The 14744-nt window shown below is 41.4% G+C and overlaps 1 protein-coding gene across 1 annotated transcript in view; it reads left to right on the top strand.

Annotated features, from left to right (window-relative positions):
* The first annotated feature begins 1658 nt into the window (after positions 1-1658).
* Positions 1659-14744, top strand: part of LOC120056781 (kin of IRRE-like protein 3) — a 163259-nt gene continuing 150173 nt past the window's right edge. The window contains exons 1-2 of the mRNA XM_039004987.1: positions 1659-1686; positions 8236-8385. Of these exons, the coding sequence (XP_038860915.1) occupies positions 1659-1686; positions 8236-8385 (178 nt within the window). The remainder of the gene's footprint in view (positions 1687-8235; positions 8386-14744) is intronic.

Below are 14744 nucleotides of genomic sequence, written 5' to 3'. Positions count from 1 at the left end.
CGTGCAATCCCCCCTTTTTATTGGCTATTGTCATGTGCGCTTAGGGAGTGCTCAAGGTTGTTGTCCGTGGCTTTGTTCTTACACAAAGTAACTAATCTCCTTGAAGCAGAGGTGCCTTGTAATTGCTGTGGAGCGTTGTTCAGCAGAGATAATAAGATATCATAACAGAGAGTCGGACACACAGGTTTCTATGCTGATACAATGGCTTGGCCTTTTGCTGCATCTCAGGGGCAAGATTACCTTCTCTACCCACATATCTTTTCACAATCAATCCCCCCACTACACACCTCCCTGCATACGATCTATCAATTACTTCTGTTTTTTCAGTTGTTAAAAGCTCAGTGTTGTTAAAGGCTAATGGAAATGGGCCTTAAGCACTTCTCTACTCTCTTTTTTCCATTCTACAAGGCATAATAAACCTTTTTGACTTCTTTAGAATTGAAGCCTCCCCCCTGCAGTTACTGTAGGCCTATACAGTGTACGTGAAGCAACTGCAGTTTTGTTTAAAGTAAACAGTCATGTGGAAAACGCCCACACGCCTCATGTTGTTACAAGAGAAGGAAGAAAAGCGTGATCTTCATGAGCTTTTATCTTGGGTTTAGAGGAAGTGAAACTCTTATTTGATTGGCGCTGTTTGGATTTGTGTTTTCCATTTCAGCGATAATGGCCTAGGGCCGCGTTTGAGCACCTTTTGTTCGTGCAGTGGGTGGAGGATCAATCCTAGAATCAAAGTTCTTCTAGCTCCATTTTCTCCTCTCTTACCCTCGACCCTAGTTGAAGCAGGAGAAGACACTTTATTTTCTGAAGCGGGAGCTGGGTAACTTGAAGAATTGAATGGAAGCCCAATTTTACCTTTTTCTTCTTCTCCAAAACCAAACCTCTTATCTTCCAAGTTCTGTCTCCAACCTGACAAGTAACAATTTAATTTTTCACAGAGGACCCACGGGAGGCAACACAATGTTTTTGTGTTTGTCACACTGTGGCACATTTCCATCTTTTATTTTAAAAAATACAGAAGATTAGAAGGAAAGACTGGCTGGTTTTTCAATCTTGACAATTTTGTTTAGCATTTGGAAACACATTTGGTCAAATCCTCAGAAAACATTTCACAGTACTGTGGACTGTAGGTGGACCGTTACAATCCTCTGTAATAATTCCATTATACACGGTAGATTAATTCAAAGTTGTTGTTTTATTTTCTTGTTTTTTCTTCCTCTGATAGACTTTCATTTTCTCCTTCTGACAATAACAATACAAAGGGAACCCCGGAAGACAATGAAATGGAATCATTTTTGTCACGGCTGTTAACAATTTACATTGCACTGACAGGTACCAAACTGATGTAATATTACTTTCCAATCTTCGACTGTGACATTTTAGTGCTGTAGCCTAGCATACACTCAAAGCACTGTAGTCCCCACAAAGTTGACAGGGCACACAACCCCATATTTCACTCTCTCCTGTTTTAGTTTATGGACACCAGTGGCCACCTCTCCCTAGAGCAGTGTGAAGGGACTGCAGGGCTGTGACGGTAATGAGAATGAATGGTTCTCAGCACTCTGGCACTAAATCGCTGATGATGTTTATGGCACACATTTCCATCTTGCTGTGGCAAAACCTTTCACAGTCTTTTGTGACTATTAAGTAAAGCTGCCAAAATGTCCCTCTTCTCAGTGTTCTCAACAGGTAAGGGAATGAGGCACCACTCATAAGCCTAATTGCATTTCAATAAATCCACAGGCAAAAGGGAGAAATCGATCCCTGTAATACTGTGCATATTACATTGGCAAACACCTCTAGGAACGATGTGGTTGTGTTAGATGCTGGTTTAAATCTTGTATCATCTTGAGAGCTGATGTCATCAATTTTGTGAGGTTGGGTATTTGAACGAAATAAAGATTTTCCTATCATGTACTGTATGTACATTAATCTCAACCCTGTTACCTTATGTCAACCCTGTTACCTTATGTCAACCCTGTTACCTTATGTCAACCCTGTTACCTTATGTCAACCCTGTTACCTTATGCCAACCCTGTTACCTTATGTCAACCCTGTTACCTTATGTCAACCCTGTTACCTTATGCCAACCCTGTTACCTTATGTCAACCCTGTTACCTTATGTCAACCCTGTTGTACAACAAAGCTCTGTGACCCTGTCAAAACGGATTCTCTTCAGTAGCCTTGACTCAAGATGAGATTTGCAGACAAATTGAACTATCATCAACTAGACATGGCAGCAATGTATTGAGGTTTCCAACAGAGATTACTGTTTTGTGAATTCAGCTTAAGTTACTCTTGAGTAATTTCTGTGTGTGTAGACTTCCGTATTGTCTTGAGTAAGTCATGGTACAAACAAAGTGATTACTCACTCTTGTATTTTGGCACATCTCCCAATTGTAAGTCTTCTAACGACTAAAACATTCTGTACTTCTGAGAACTTCAGTCTCCAACTAATGCAGAATGTTTGGCTCAGGCACAATTGTTGCCTTTGTGCTGGAGGAGCTCATGTAATTTGGCATCCTGAATGTGAAGGGAAATGGAAAAGCTTTAGGCAAACAGAACATTTATGAGAAGTATCCTTGACAAAATATATGTATTTGTTTTGATTTGACCCAGAGTGTGTCCTCGCACACTGAGAAGCCGGCGATGTGATGATGAGATTAATTTGTTATATTCAGACTCCCATTAGAGCTATCCATGCTCTGCAGAATCCCTGTTGTGAGGCACCACTAGGAGTCCAGGGCTAGATTGAAGCATTACATTGCACCCCCACAGATCATGAGATTCCATTTGGTTTTAAATGCAATGTAAATGTGAACAGACTTTGCCCGTAAGTCTCTCTTGGGGCAGTGCTCTTTCTGAGGTTATCTTTGAGGTCTCAAACTGTCGATTCTGTTTGTTAAACTGTGTCAGACCAAGTAATTTTTCTGCATTTTGAGATGGCAGCCTTTTGACATTGGTGAGAGTACTGGGAAATACATTTGCTGTGGAAAGTCAGCATGAATATTGTTAATGTCGCCAACAGTGGCAAAGACAATACTCAACTGGACTGTTTATCATGAGTGGAAGTAAACAGTTTGTGCAGGCAGGTATATTTCCCTTATGCATACAGCACAGAGTAGAAATACTACTAATTCATACAGTATGCTGTCTATGAATCAGACATGCGCCTCAAAATAGTGAATCTCAAATGCATTTCCTTGATTCCTCGCATCCTCTCTCCTCGCCTCTTCCTCAAAACGTATTGGAGAGGATCCTAGATTTGTCCTTCAGACGATGTTCTCCAATGTACTTTGAAAAGGAGACAAGGAGAGATAATGAGAGGAAATGCAATTTATTAGTAGGAGAGGGGACAGAGGAGGCACATTTTATGAATGGAATGGCGTAAAAACCCAAGAGTCAAACATATAGGTCCCCTACTCAAGTCAACAGCAGTTTCACCCACGGAACGTCCCAGTATTTTTTACTAATTGACACTGTCACCCTTTGCTTACCTGAAGATGATGTTGGCAGTGATTTCGTCAAGATATCAAGTCCTGTCTAAATCTGTGAAAGGCTGCTACCTTGCCTGCATGAACGAAACAAATGTTCCCCTTAAGAGCACCAGCAACGCCTCATGTAACAGAATGTTGATTCCACTAATGGACTGAGAAAATGTTGGATTGTCTGGGGAGAAAGGCATCATGACTCATCAGCCTGATCGATATTCAACATGCCATCCATCTTGAAACTGTCTGGATCTGGACCATGGGATGACTGGTAGATAAATAATCGTATATAAAATACAAAAATACTGTTCACTTTTTACGTAAAGTAATAAGCACATATTACAACAGCTAGAGCACCTAATAACATCAGATATGAGATAGAAATACAGGTTGTAATAGAAACAATAGATACAAAGTAGACAACTTATGAGCTGTAACTGTCAAAATGGAGGCATAATAAGGAAGTCTGTAGACAAGACAAGACTATGTTTGCGTCTCAAATGGCACCCTATTCCCCTTCAGAGCCCTATGGGTCTGGTCAAAAGTAGTGCAGTATATAGAAAATACGGTGCCATTTGGGACATATTATCCTCTCTACCACGCTAATATAGCACAGCAGTTCTTCTGTTTGCTGTGTCTGTTCTCTATGGAGATTCATCTAATCAATGGTTGGATGATGTTTATGAATAGCACATCTCATAAAGCTGCAGCTTATTGAATTAAAAGACGGAAATCGACCAAGTACGTCTCTAGAGAGAGCAGAAGTAAAGATTTGGTTTATGTCGTCTGCTTTCCCCCTTTTTTTCGCATTATAGGAAATAAAGAGCCAAAAGATTTTCCTGTGTAAAATGTTTGGACACAGTGTACCGGAGATGTTAATATAGTAGAAACCCAATTCAGCAAGACCTTGAATATGTGTTATTTTCTTTAGTGAGACATTCAAGTTTTCCTCCGACAAAACTATATAAAAGCCGACTGTGTCCTGCACGTACCTTGTACCGAACCCTCCTCCGGAGAACCCTGTCTCACTGTATTCACACCCTTTCAAGATGCGTTCTCTAAATGAGGTTAGCTGCTGTCAGCAATGCACCAGTCCGTACTTCAGTGTTGATTCCACTCATGTACACACACACACACACACACACACACACACACACACACACACACACACACACACACACACACACACACACACACACACACACACACACACACACACACACACACACACACACGCACGCACGCGCACACACACACACACACACACACACACACACACACACACGCACACATGCACACACACACACACATGGGTGTGTGACTGTGTCTCTCAGACAGACACGGTGCTTGACCTATACTGTGTACATTACAGTAGATAACCACTGTGTGCTGCAAGAGAATCTATAGCCGGATATGTCTAATCATCTCTGCTGCCAGCAATAGAAAGACATTGCAGTCATTTGTTGCAATGAGGGTTGAGATGGGAATGAATGAGACTAAAGACAGATCAAGTTGAACAGCTACATGGGGTCATTTTTGATATGATGGTTGCTGTAATGCATTTGCGGTTAAAAAGATAATTGTGATGTTAATAGAAATGCTCTCCTAATATCTGGTGTCATCATTACCGTAAGCCTTACGTCAACATAAATGGCAGGCAATGAAAGTTGAGTGTGAATATTTCCATGTGAAAATGGGTCGGAGTATTTATGAATGTGGGATGATGTGGCCGAATGCCAGCACCTTATCCTGTGCATTTTTTCGGTATGTGAGCCAATCCCCATTAATTCGACCATCCATGGACGCTATCTAACTAACACACCGCATAGTCACTTGTGCAATTGTCCATATTTGGACAGCCTCTGTCTCAGCAGGACTTTCAACTGTTTGATTAGTCTTTCTTCATCCTGTCCTTCATCTCTGTTCAGCCCGTTCAATTTATTTTTTGTTTATACCTTCACTAACAGCTACATTCCCTCTCCTTGCCCCATTTAACAGAAATGATTGGTAATTACCGTTTGTTTGTATTCTGTCCAGTTCTCTATTGAACATAGCTCAGTTAAGTCAATAGTTCATTGCTACATCATTAGCGCTTTATCTTTTGCTTTTCTGTAGTGGTGCATGGTCCACGGACTTGCTTCCATCCATAGCTTATGTATGCTTATTTTCACTGGGCTACTGTGGCAACATTAGTATTAGGATTCATTGCTGCACTCAGGAAAAAAATATCTAATAAATGCTTCATCAATCTAACATCTACCCTGACGGTACCCCTTGGAAGCAGCGCTGTTGCTCACCAGGCTACCATGGCTCAGTTGGCAGGGCATTGCGCCTGCATTGCCAAGATTGTGGGTTTGATACTTGCTGTGGCCACCCATATGAAAATGTAAGTCGCTTTGGATAAGAGCGTCAGCTTTAACCCCTGAGTTTGATGTCTGTGACCCGCTGAAATCAAATTAGCATAATAAAACAATCCCCATAAAATCTGTCAGTTTAAGACAGAGAACTGTTTGCATTGAATGCGTCTCAGTCCATCACATCCACCTACGTAACACGTAATACATCTAAGGTGAACGGTGACAGAGCTAGAACGGTGTTTGTCAGACCATGAGACATTCCGACAATTGGTCTTCTCACAAAATCGTCTGTAGCCTACAAATGATTATGACCCCTCTAGGGAAAGATGAGACTGTCATGAACACGACAATGTTCTCCGTTTTGACCCCCACAAGCATCTTGGGACTCATCTGAACGCTGTACAGCCAATCTGCCAACTTATTTATTTTAAAAAAAGATATGTTTTACTTTTTCTTCCCATTTTCGTGGTATCCAATGGGTAGTTACAGTCTCTCATCACAGCAACTCCCGTATGGACTCGGGAGAGACGAAGATCGAGAGCCATGCGTCCTCCGAAACAGGACCCAACCAAGCCCCACTACTTCTTGACACAATGCCCGCTTAACCCGGAAGCCAGCCACACCAATGTGTCGGAGGAAACACCGTACACCTGGCGACTGTGTCAGCATGCATGCGCCGAGCCCGCCACAGGAGTCGCTAGAGCGCGATGGATCAAGGACATCCTTGCAGGCCAAACCCTCCCCTTACCCGGACGACGATGGGCTAATTGTGCGCTGCCCCATGGGTCTCCCGGTCGCAGCGATGCAGTGCCTTAGACCACTGCGCCACTCGGGAGGACCGATCAGCCAACTTCTGTCTGTAGCGTACAAACAGTTTGGGCTACACACTAATATGACCCCTTTATGTAAAGGATGCCTATCGGCCTCACAAGACTCATCTGAATGTCCCCCGGTACCAGTCGAAAACATTTATGGAAGTACAAAACATGACCAAAAGTATGTGGATACCTGCTAACATTGCTGCGGGGACTTGCTTCCATTCAGCCACAAGAGCATTAGTGAGGTTGGGCACTGATGTTGGTCGATTAGGGCTGGCTCGCAGTTGGCGATCCAATTCATCCTAAAGGTGTTCAATGGTGTTGATATCAGGGCTCTGTGCAGGCCAATCAAGTTCTTCCACACCGATCTCGACAAACCATTTCTGTATTGATCTCGCTGAATCAGGAAAGGGCATTCACCAAACTTTTGCCACAATGTTGGAAGCACAGTATTGCTAGAATGTTGTTGTATGCTGTAGCATTAAGATTTCCCTTCACTGGAACTAAGGGTCCTAGCCCGAACCATGAACATCAGCCCCAGACCATTATTCCTCCTCCACCAAACTTTACAGTTGGCACTTTGCATTGGAGCAGGTAGCATTCTCCTGGTATCTGCCAAACCCAGATTCGTCCGTCGGACTGCTAGATGATGAAGCGTGATTTATCACTCGAGAGAACGCATTTACACTGATCCAGAGTCCAAAGTCTGCAAATTTTACACCACTCCAGCCAACACTTGGCATTGAGCATTGTCATCTTAGGCTTGTGTGTGGCTGCTCAGCTATGGAAAAACATTTCCTGAAGCCACCAACGAACAGTTATTTTGCTGACGTTGCTTCCAGAAGCAGTTTGGAACTCAGTAGTGAGTGTTGCATATGAGAACAGATGATTTTTACGCTCTACGCGCTTCAGCACTCAGCAGTTCCGTTCTGAGAGCTTGTGTGGCCTACCACTTCGTGGCTGAGCCGTTGTTGCTCCTAGACGTTTCCACTTCACAATAACAGCACTTACAGTTGACCGGGGCAGCTCTAGCAGGGCAGAAATGTGGTCTTGTTGGAAAGGTGGCATCCTATGACAGTGCCACGTTGAAAGCCATTGAGCTCTTCAGTAAGGGCGTTCTACTGCCAATGTTTTTCTTTGGTGATTGCATGGCTCTGTGCTCAATTTAATACACCTGCCAGCAACGGGTGTGGCTGAAATAGCCAAATCCACTCATTTGAAGGGATGTCCATATACTGATTTGTCTTACATCTCTCAGATATATGATAAACACTTTTTTTGGGGGGGGGCTATCTATTGTTCCATGTAGTGAGTCGGTTATTCAATGAGCTAATAGTATTAAAGGCCAAATGTTTCCTCAAGTATTTGTTTTATATATATTTTTGAGATACTTCAAGGGCTTAAAATTCTAAATCAAATTATCCTTGCTATGACGTTCTTAAAACAATTCCATTTAGCTTAGTAGACAGGACGTAGACTCTTGAGGTTTAATGGCATATATCACTAAATGTGTGTTCAAAATTAAATGATATGGAAACTATTTTGACATTATACCCTTTTTCTCTGTTTCAGGGGCCAGTGCGGTGTTTACCCAGCAGCCCACAGACCTGGTGGTGGTGGCGGGTCAGCCAGTGACCCTGCCCTGCTCCATCCCTGGGTACCACGGCATGGTGCTCTGGCTCCGAGATGGCATGGCCCTGGGAGTCAACAGGGACCTCTCAGGTAGGAAAGCCCCTTACTTATTATGGTATCACTTTACTTAGAATGGTGATGATGTGGTATTTATCAAGCTTTCAGAAACCCTTAATATCTATATCTAAAAGCGGTACCGGAGCGCCAAGTCTGGGACCTAAAGGCTCCTGAACAGCTTCTACCCCCAAGCCATAAGACTGCTGAACAGTTAATCAAATGGCTACCCTGACTACTTAAATTGACCCCCTTTTTATTTGCACTGACTCTCTTGCACTGGCTCTATGCACACTTACTGGACTCGACCCACACACTCACACATACTACACTGACACTCCAACTCACACATACACACACACTACATAAGCTCACACAGACATACACATGCATATTGACGCCACACACACACACACATACACACACACTACATAAGCTCACACAGACATACACATGCATATTGACGCCACACACACACACACATACACACACACTACATAAGCTCACACAGACATACACATGCATATTGACGCCACACACACACACGCACACACACACGCACACGCACACACACACATGCATATTGACGCCACACCCGCACACACACACACACACACACACACACACACACACACACACACACACACACACACACACACACACACACATAGACACACTTTCACACTCTTTCACATACGCTGCTGTAACTCTGTTTATTATCTAACCCAGTTGCCCTGTTACTTTTACCACCACCTACAGTGGTTCTTCCTTTAATAGTTGCATCATACCGCCAGTTGAGGCTGCTGAGGGGAGGACGACTCATAATAATGGCTTTCATAATGGAGTTAATGGAATGGTATCAAACATATGGTTTTCATAGGGTTGAAGCCTCTCCATTGACTCCATTTCAGCCGTTATTATAAGCCATCCTCCCCTCAGCAGCCTCCACTGCATACCGCAGCACAGCTTGCAGGGTGCTGCAGAATGGTATAGCATGTTGGGAGTGCACGACGTCATAGTATTTTACTGTCAGCCATTGTTGCCATTAATGCTATTTCGACCACCAGAGGGCGTCTTTGAGAAGCTAAGTTATTGAAATGACATGGAGCTGTAGGCCTAAGAGTCATGTTTACTGTAGCTGTTTTAGCGTAACTTACTTATAGGCAATAAAGCCTACTTCAATATACAGTATATCAATCAATCATTCATTCATTAATTTGTGCATGTCATCACACAGCAAACAAGCCATCCATGTCTTTAAATACAGTCAAGCATTTTAGTTATGAAACAAAATTAAAAAAGGGAGCCTTGCATAATTAAACAATGAATAAACCGCAACATGTCGGCTAAAGCGATTGAATTCATGAATGCATTTGACTGTTTTAAATATTGGCTGTATATTTTTTTGTTAGAACAGACTTTGTGGGATTAATTATAATGTATTATTGTATTTATTGTATTTATTGTGCTGTTTATATTGTTAGAAATGTAGCTTAATTAAATTGATTAATATTATGGTGTTTCTATTCCAAGAAAAACTCAAATGCATTTTAGGCCTCAGGGTTTCCGTTAGGAATATATGGTGCTGTACAACGTGACCGGTTTGGAGTAGGCCTAGGCTACTAAGCGACTGGCAGGGAAGAGCAAAATAATCCTAACATTTCCACACCCTAATTGTAGGCTAACCAACACCCAAACAGAGATTCAGTGAAAATAAAAATGGTATTTATTTATCAAGAACAATCTTCATGCTTGTCTCATAGCAGCGCGAAACGTTGCTGAAATAGTTAAATACACGCGGGTAGGCTATTGCTTCAAATACTATTATAACAATTGGATGACTTTGGGTGTTTCTACACCTACATTGCTTGCTGTTTGGGGTTTCAGGCTGGGTTTCTGTACAGCCCTTTGAGATATCAGCTGATGTAATAAAGGGCTATATAAATACATTTGATTTGATTTGATTTGTTTCAGTAAGCAACAATTTGTTGCCTTCAATTGCATTAGCCTGCTTTATTCCAATATTTCTGTAATTCAGTGATATTTATTCCCATAGTAATGTATTACATTTACTTGTGGAATCCATCCAGATGTGGTTAGAAAACAGTGCATGTGGTGGGCTATGCAAAGAGATAGGTGAAGTGCCATGCCATTAATACTTTTAAAGTCCCTAAACTCGGCAAGAATCTATTGTCCTGCTGATAGCCCATCAAGGGTGAATGGATCTTTTTTGTTCCAATTTATTGGAAAGGCTGCTGAACCACACCTGGCCCACAGCGTTGTTGCATAAATACAGTACAGTGCACTTTCACTCCATTCTCCGCCTGACTCTCTACCAATGCCACCAGATTATTATTTATATTGTTGTTATCTATTCGGTAGCATCCCACAAGTAAATGCAATAAATCAAACACATATATTAAATAGCTCAGTCTCTTCTTCTTCATCCTCATCATTCAGTTCATTCAAATTCAATTGTAAAAGATTTTGTCACTCCCGTTCAACAACTCCAAATCACTTTTGCATGTGCTCCAAAGGGATAACTTGAAATAACATGATATAGGTTAATTAAATAATCAAAAGGCAAAAATGTAATTATTTATTAGCCTAGTGGATATACGTATTTTAGGCATATCATGTGAATTAGGCCTCATGTAAAATCATTGTCAAAAGTGCAAGTGTTGCATGACAAACAGGTGCTGTTAGATTACAATATAATTAATTTGCCAGTTTGGAAGACTGTAAACAATACTAAATAAAGTATAAGTAATACCAGAGAGTCTGTTCTAATTAATACAGCATAGCAAAGCTTAAAAACTGCCAGATTTGTGAAATTGCTTTATCCAACATTTTGCGGTTGCATGAGGCTTGGTGATCATAGAATCAAACAGGCAACAGAAGCAGGAACAGCATAGGGCTGAGTGATTCACTCATTCCTGGCTTTCGTTCAAAATAAGTAATATTTTAATGCAGTGTTAAAGACTTTCTGATTGTCTTTTAGTTTGCAGTCTCTCCTCTCGCTACAGCTAATTTTGTTTGAATTATTCTGTGGATTATAATAAATTCATATATTTGTAGGGGTTGATGCATTTTTCGTTAGGGCAAATCTGGTCTCTGATATCGAGTTAGAAATGTACAATTTTAGAGTACTTAAGCATTGAATACATTGCAAGTTTGCCCTTTTTGGCCTTTATGCTACACTTTACAATTGGACTCAACTCCGACTGACCGTCTATCGGTAGTCTAAACTGTGGCACAAATTGGGCGATTTTTCCACACCTAACCGAGCTATTAACCGAGCTATTTCCTGCACAGCAATTTGAAGAAATCCCGTGATGAATGGACTGTGTTTGAAGTTATTGTTTTACTATATTTATTTGTTGTCTAAGATTAGAAGGTTCTTTAAAGCGGGGCGGCAGGTAGCCGAGTGGTTAGAGCATTGGGCTAGTAACCAAAAGGTTGCTAGATCTAATCCCCGAGCTGACAAGGTAAACATCTGTCATTCCGCCCCTGAACAAGGCAGTTAACCCACTGTTCCTAGGCTGTCATTGTAAATAAGAATTTGTTCTTCATGGATCAGCTCTTGGAAATCATTAAGAGGCGGCTTCGATCTATATAATCATTCATTCAGAAGTTGAACCTTTCTGGCACAGGCGTTCCGCTAGCATCCCACCTCGACAACATCCGGTGAAATTGCAGAGCGCCAAATTGAAAATACAGAAATAGTCATAATAAACATTCATAAAAAATACAAGTATTATACATCGGCTTAAAGATTAACTTCTTGTAAATCCAGCCGCTTTGTCAGATTTCAAAAAGGCTTTACGGCGAAAGCATACCATGCGATTATCTGAGGGCAGCGCCCTGCCTACAAAAGCATGAAAAACATTTTCCAACCAAACAGATGCATCACGAAAGTCAGAAATAGCAATTAAATAAATCGCTTACCTTTGACGATCTTCATATTTTTGCAATCCCAAAGGTCTCAGTTACACAATGAATGATCGTTTTGTTCAATAAAGTCCTTCTTTATATCCCAAAAATGTCAGTTTATTTGGCGCGTTTGATTCAGAAATACACCGGTTCCAACTCGCTCAACATGCCTACAAAGGATCTAATAAATTACCTGTTAACTTGGTCAAAACATTTCAAACAATGTTTCTAATCCAACCTCAGGTACCCTAAAATGTAAATAATCTATAAAATTTAAGACAGAATAAACTGTTTCCAATACCGGAGAAAAACAACACGGAGTGTGCTCTCATTCACGCGCACCAAAAGACTAGAGTCCACCTGAGTGACACTTAGAAAGAATGACTACTTCTTCATTAAAAAAAAAGAAATACATTGAACAATTTCTAGAGACTGTTGACAACTAGTGGAAGCCATAGGAACTGCAATTTGGGTCCTAATAATTCGGCTTCCCCATAGAAACGCATTGGAAAATCCAATGACCTCAACAAAAAATTCCTGGATCGATTGTCCTCTGGGTTTTGCCTGCCAAATTAGTTCTGTTATACTCACAGACATTATTGTAACAGTTTTAGAAACGTTTGAGTGTTTTCTATCCAATCCTTCCATGCATATCCTAGCTTCTGGGCCTGAGTAACAGGCAGTTTACTTTGGGCACCTCAGTCATCCAAACTTCCGAATACTGCCCCCTATCCCTAAGAAGTTTAAACATAAAGGTCTTATGCCTGCAGTAAATTTAATTAGACGACCAGGTTTATTTTTCGGTTATAATAATCCATGCCTTCTCGGAATGTTATGAAGTCCAAAAGTTACTGGTGGAGTTAGAAATTTGTCTGTCAGAAGTATTACAAACTTATAATCCGTCTTCAAGACATGGCATATAAGGGTGCAGTGAGATACCCTATGGGTTGGACGATACTTTTCTTGTCAATCATCTTGAAAAAACGTATACTTAAAAACAGAAAATCAACCAATGTCAGCCATTAAATGCTTTATTATCCAAATGTTGAAAGTGCGTGTGGGCGACGGAGAGAAACAAAATGGTGCAGTTTGAGGCCATGTGGCAGTGTGATGTAGTTGCCGTTTGTATGTGTATGTTTTGTATTATCTAAAAATATCAAAGAAAATTGTACAAAAAAATGTATAAGGAAAAATTACAAGCTTGCAACACGCATCTGATTATTCATTATGAATAGGATTTATTTGATTTATTTTGTTTACAATGTCACAAATAATCGAACACACACATGAGCAGATTAACTTGGTCAAAAGATTTCTTCATTAAAGACTTATTAAAGACACGGGGGCCTCCCCAGTGGCGCAGCGGTCTAAGGCACTGAATTGCAGCGCTAGAGGCGTCACTACAGACCCGGGTTTGATCCCGGGCTGTATCACAACCGGCCGTGTTCGGGAGTCCCATAGGGCGGCGCAAAATTGGCCCAGCGTTGGCTTATCGCGCTCTAGCGTCTCCTGGTGCCTGCAGGCTGACCTCGGTCATCAGGTAAACAGTGTTTCCTCTGACACATTGGTGCGGCTGGCTTCCGGGTTAAGCCGGCTGGTGTTAAGAAACGCAGTTTGGCGGGTTATGTTTCGGAGGACACGGGACTCAACCTTCATCTCCCTAGCTCGTTGGGGAGTTCCAGTGATGAGACAAGATCGAAATTGGGGGGGAAAAACAACAACAAAAAACGAACTATTAGAACTCATGTTGGTAGTAATTTATTTTGGTCCGAAGGCACGAATGAGTGAGACAGCTTTATGCTGACAAATATAGCTTTATGCTGTGAAATAGCCCACTAAATAGGCAAAGCCTAAACTAAAATATTGAATTGCCTTTCATAAATAAATGAAGTAGCTCAGGTTTTGAAAATATGGGCAACCTTTTCCTCCTCCCTATCTTCGCTGAACTCTCTTTCATTCAGTTTCTTCTTCACATCAACAAAGGACTCCGTGTTTCAGAAACTCACTTCATATAGTTGGGCTATCACTCTTTTACACTGTGGTAAATAAAGCCAGTTTGTTATTTACAATTATTTTTGTATGTTTTTAGAAGGAGAGAAACCAAAATGCCCACCTTGCTTATTTTTTGAAAATCGTCAGCCCACATGTCAAGTGTAATTGCACCATTGTATTTACCGAAGTTCTCTCTTAACTCTGCCAACAATTGTTTTGGGGGCCTGACGCAGGACTCTGGTGCCAGAGAAGAGAGACTCTCGACTGAAAAATTCACACCTCCCTTAATAACCTCTTATGGCTGCAAGCCCGAGGTCGGTACACCTATGACAACATCCCCCACCCCCCCCCCCCACACTGATTAGCATCGCTAGCATAGCGTCACAATTAAATAGTAGCATCTAAATATCATTAAATCACAAGTCCAAGACACCAAATGAAAGATACAGATCTTGTGAATAAAGCCACCA

This window comes from Salvelinus namaycush, chromosome 12, assembly GCF_016432855.1.
Source record: "Salvelinus namaycush isolate Seneca chromosome 12, SaNama_1.0, whole genome shotgun sequence".
Taxonomy (NCBI): Eukaryota; Metazoa; Chordata; class Actinopteri; order Salmoniformes; family Salmonidae; genus Salvelinus; species Salvelinus namaycush.
This window is presented reverse-complemented; position numbering and strand designations above follow the sequence as displayed.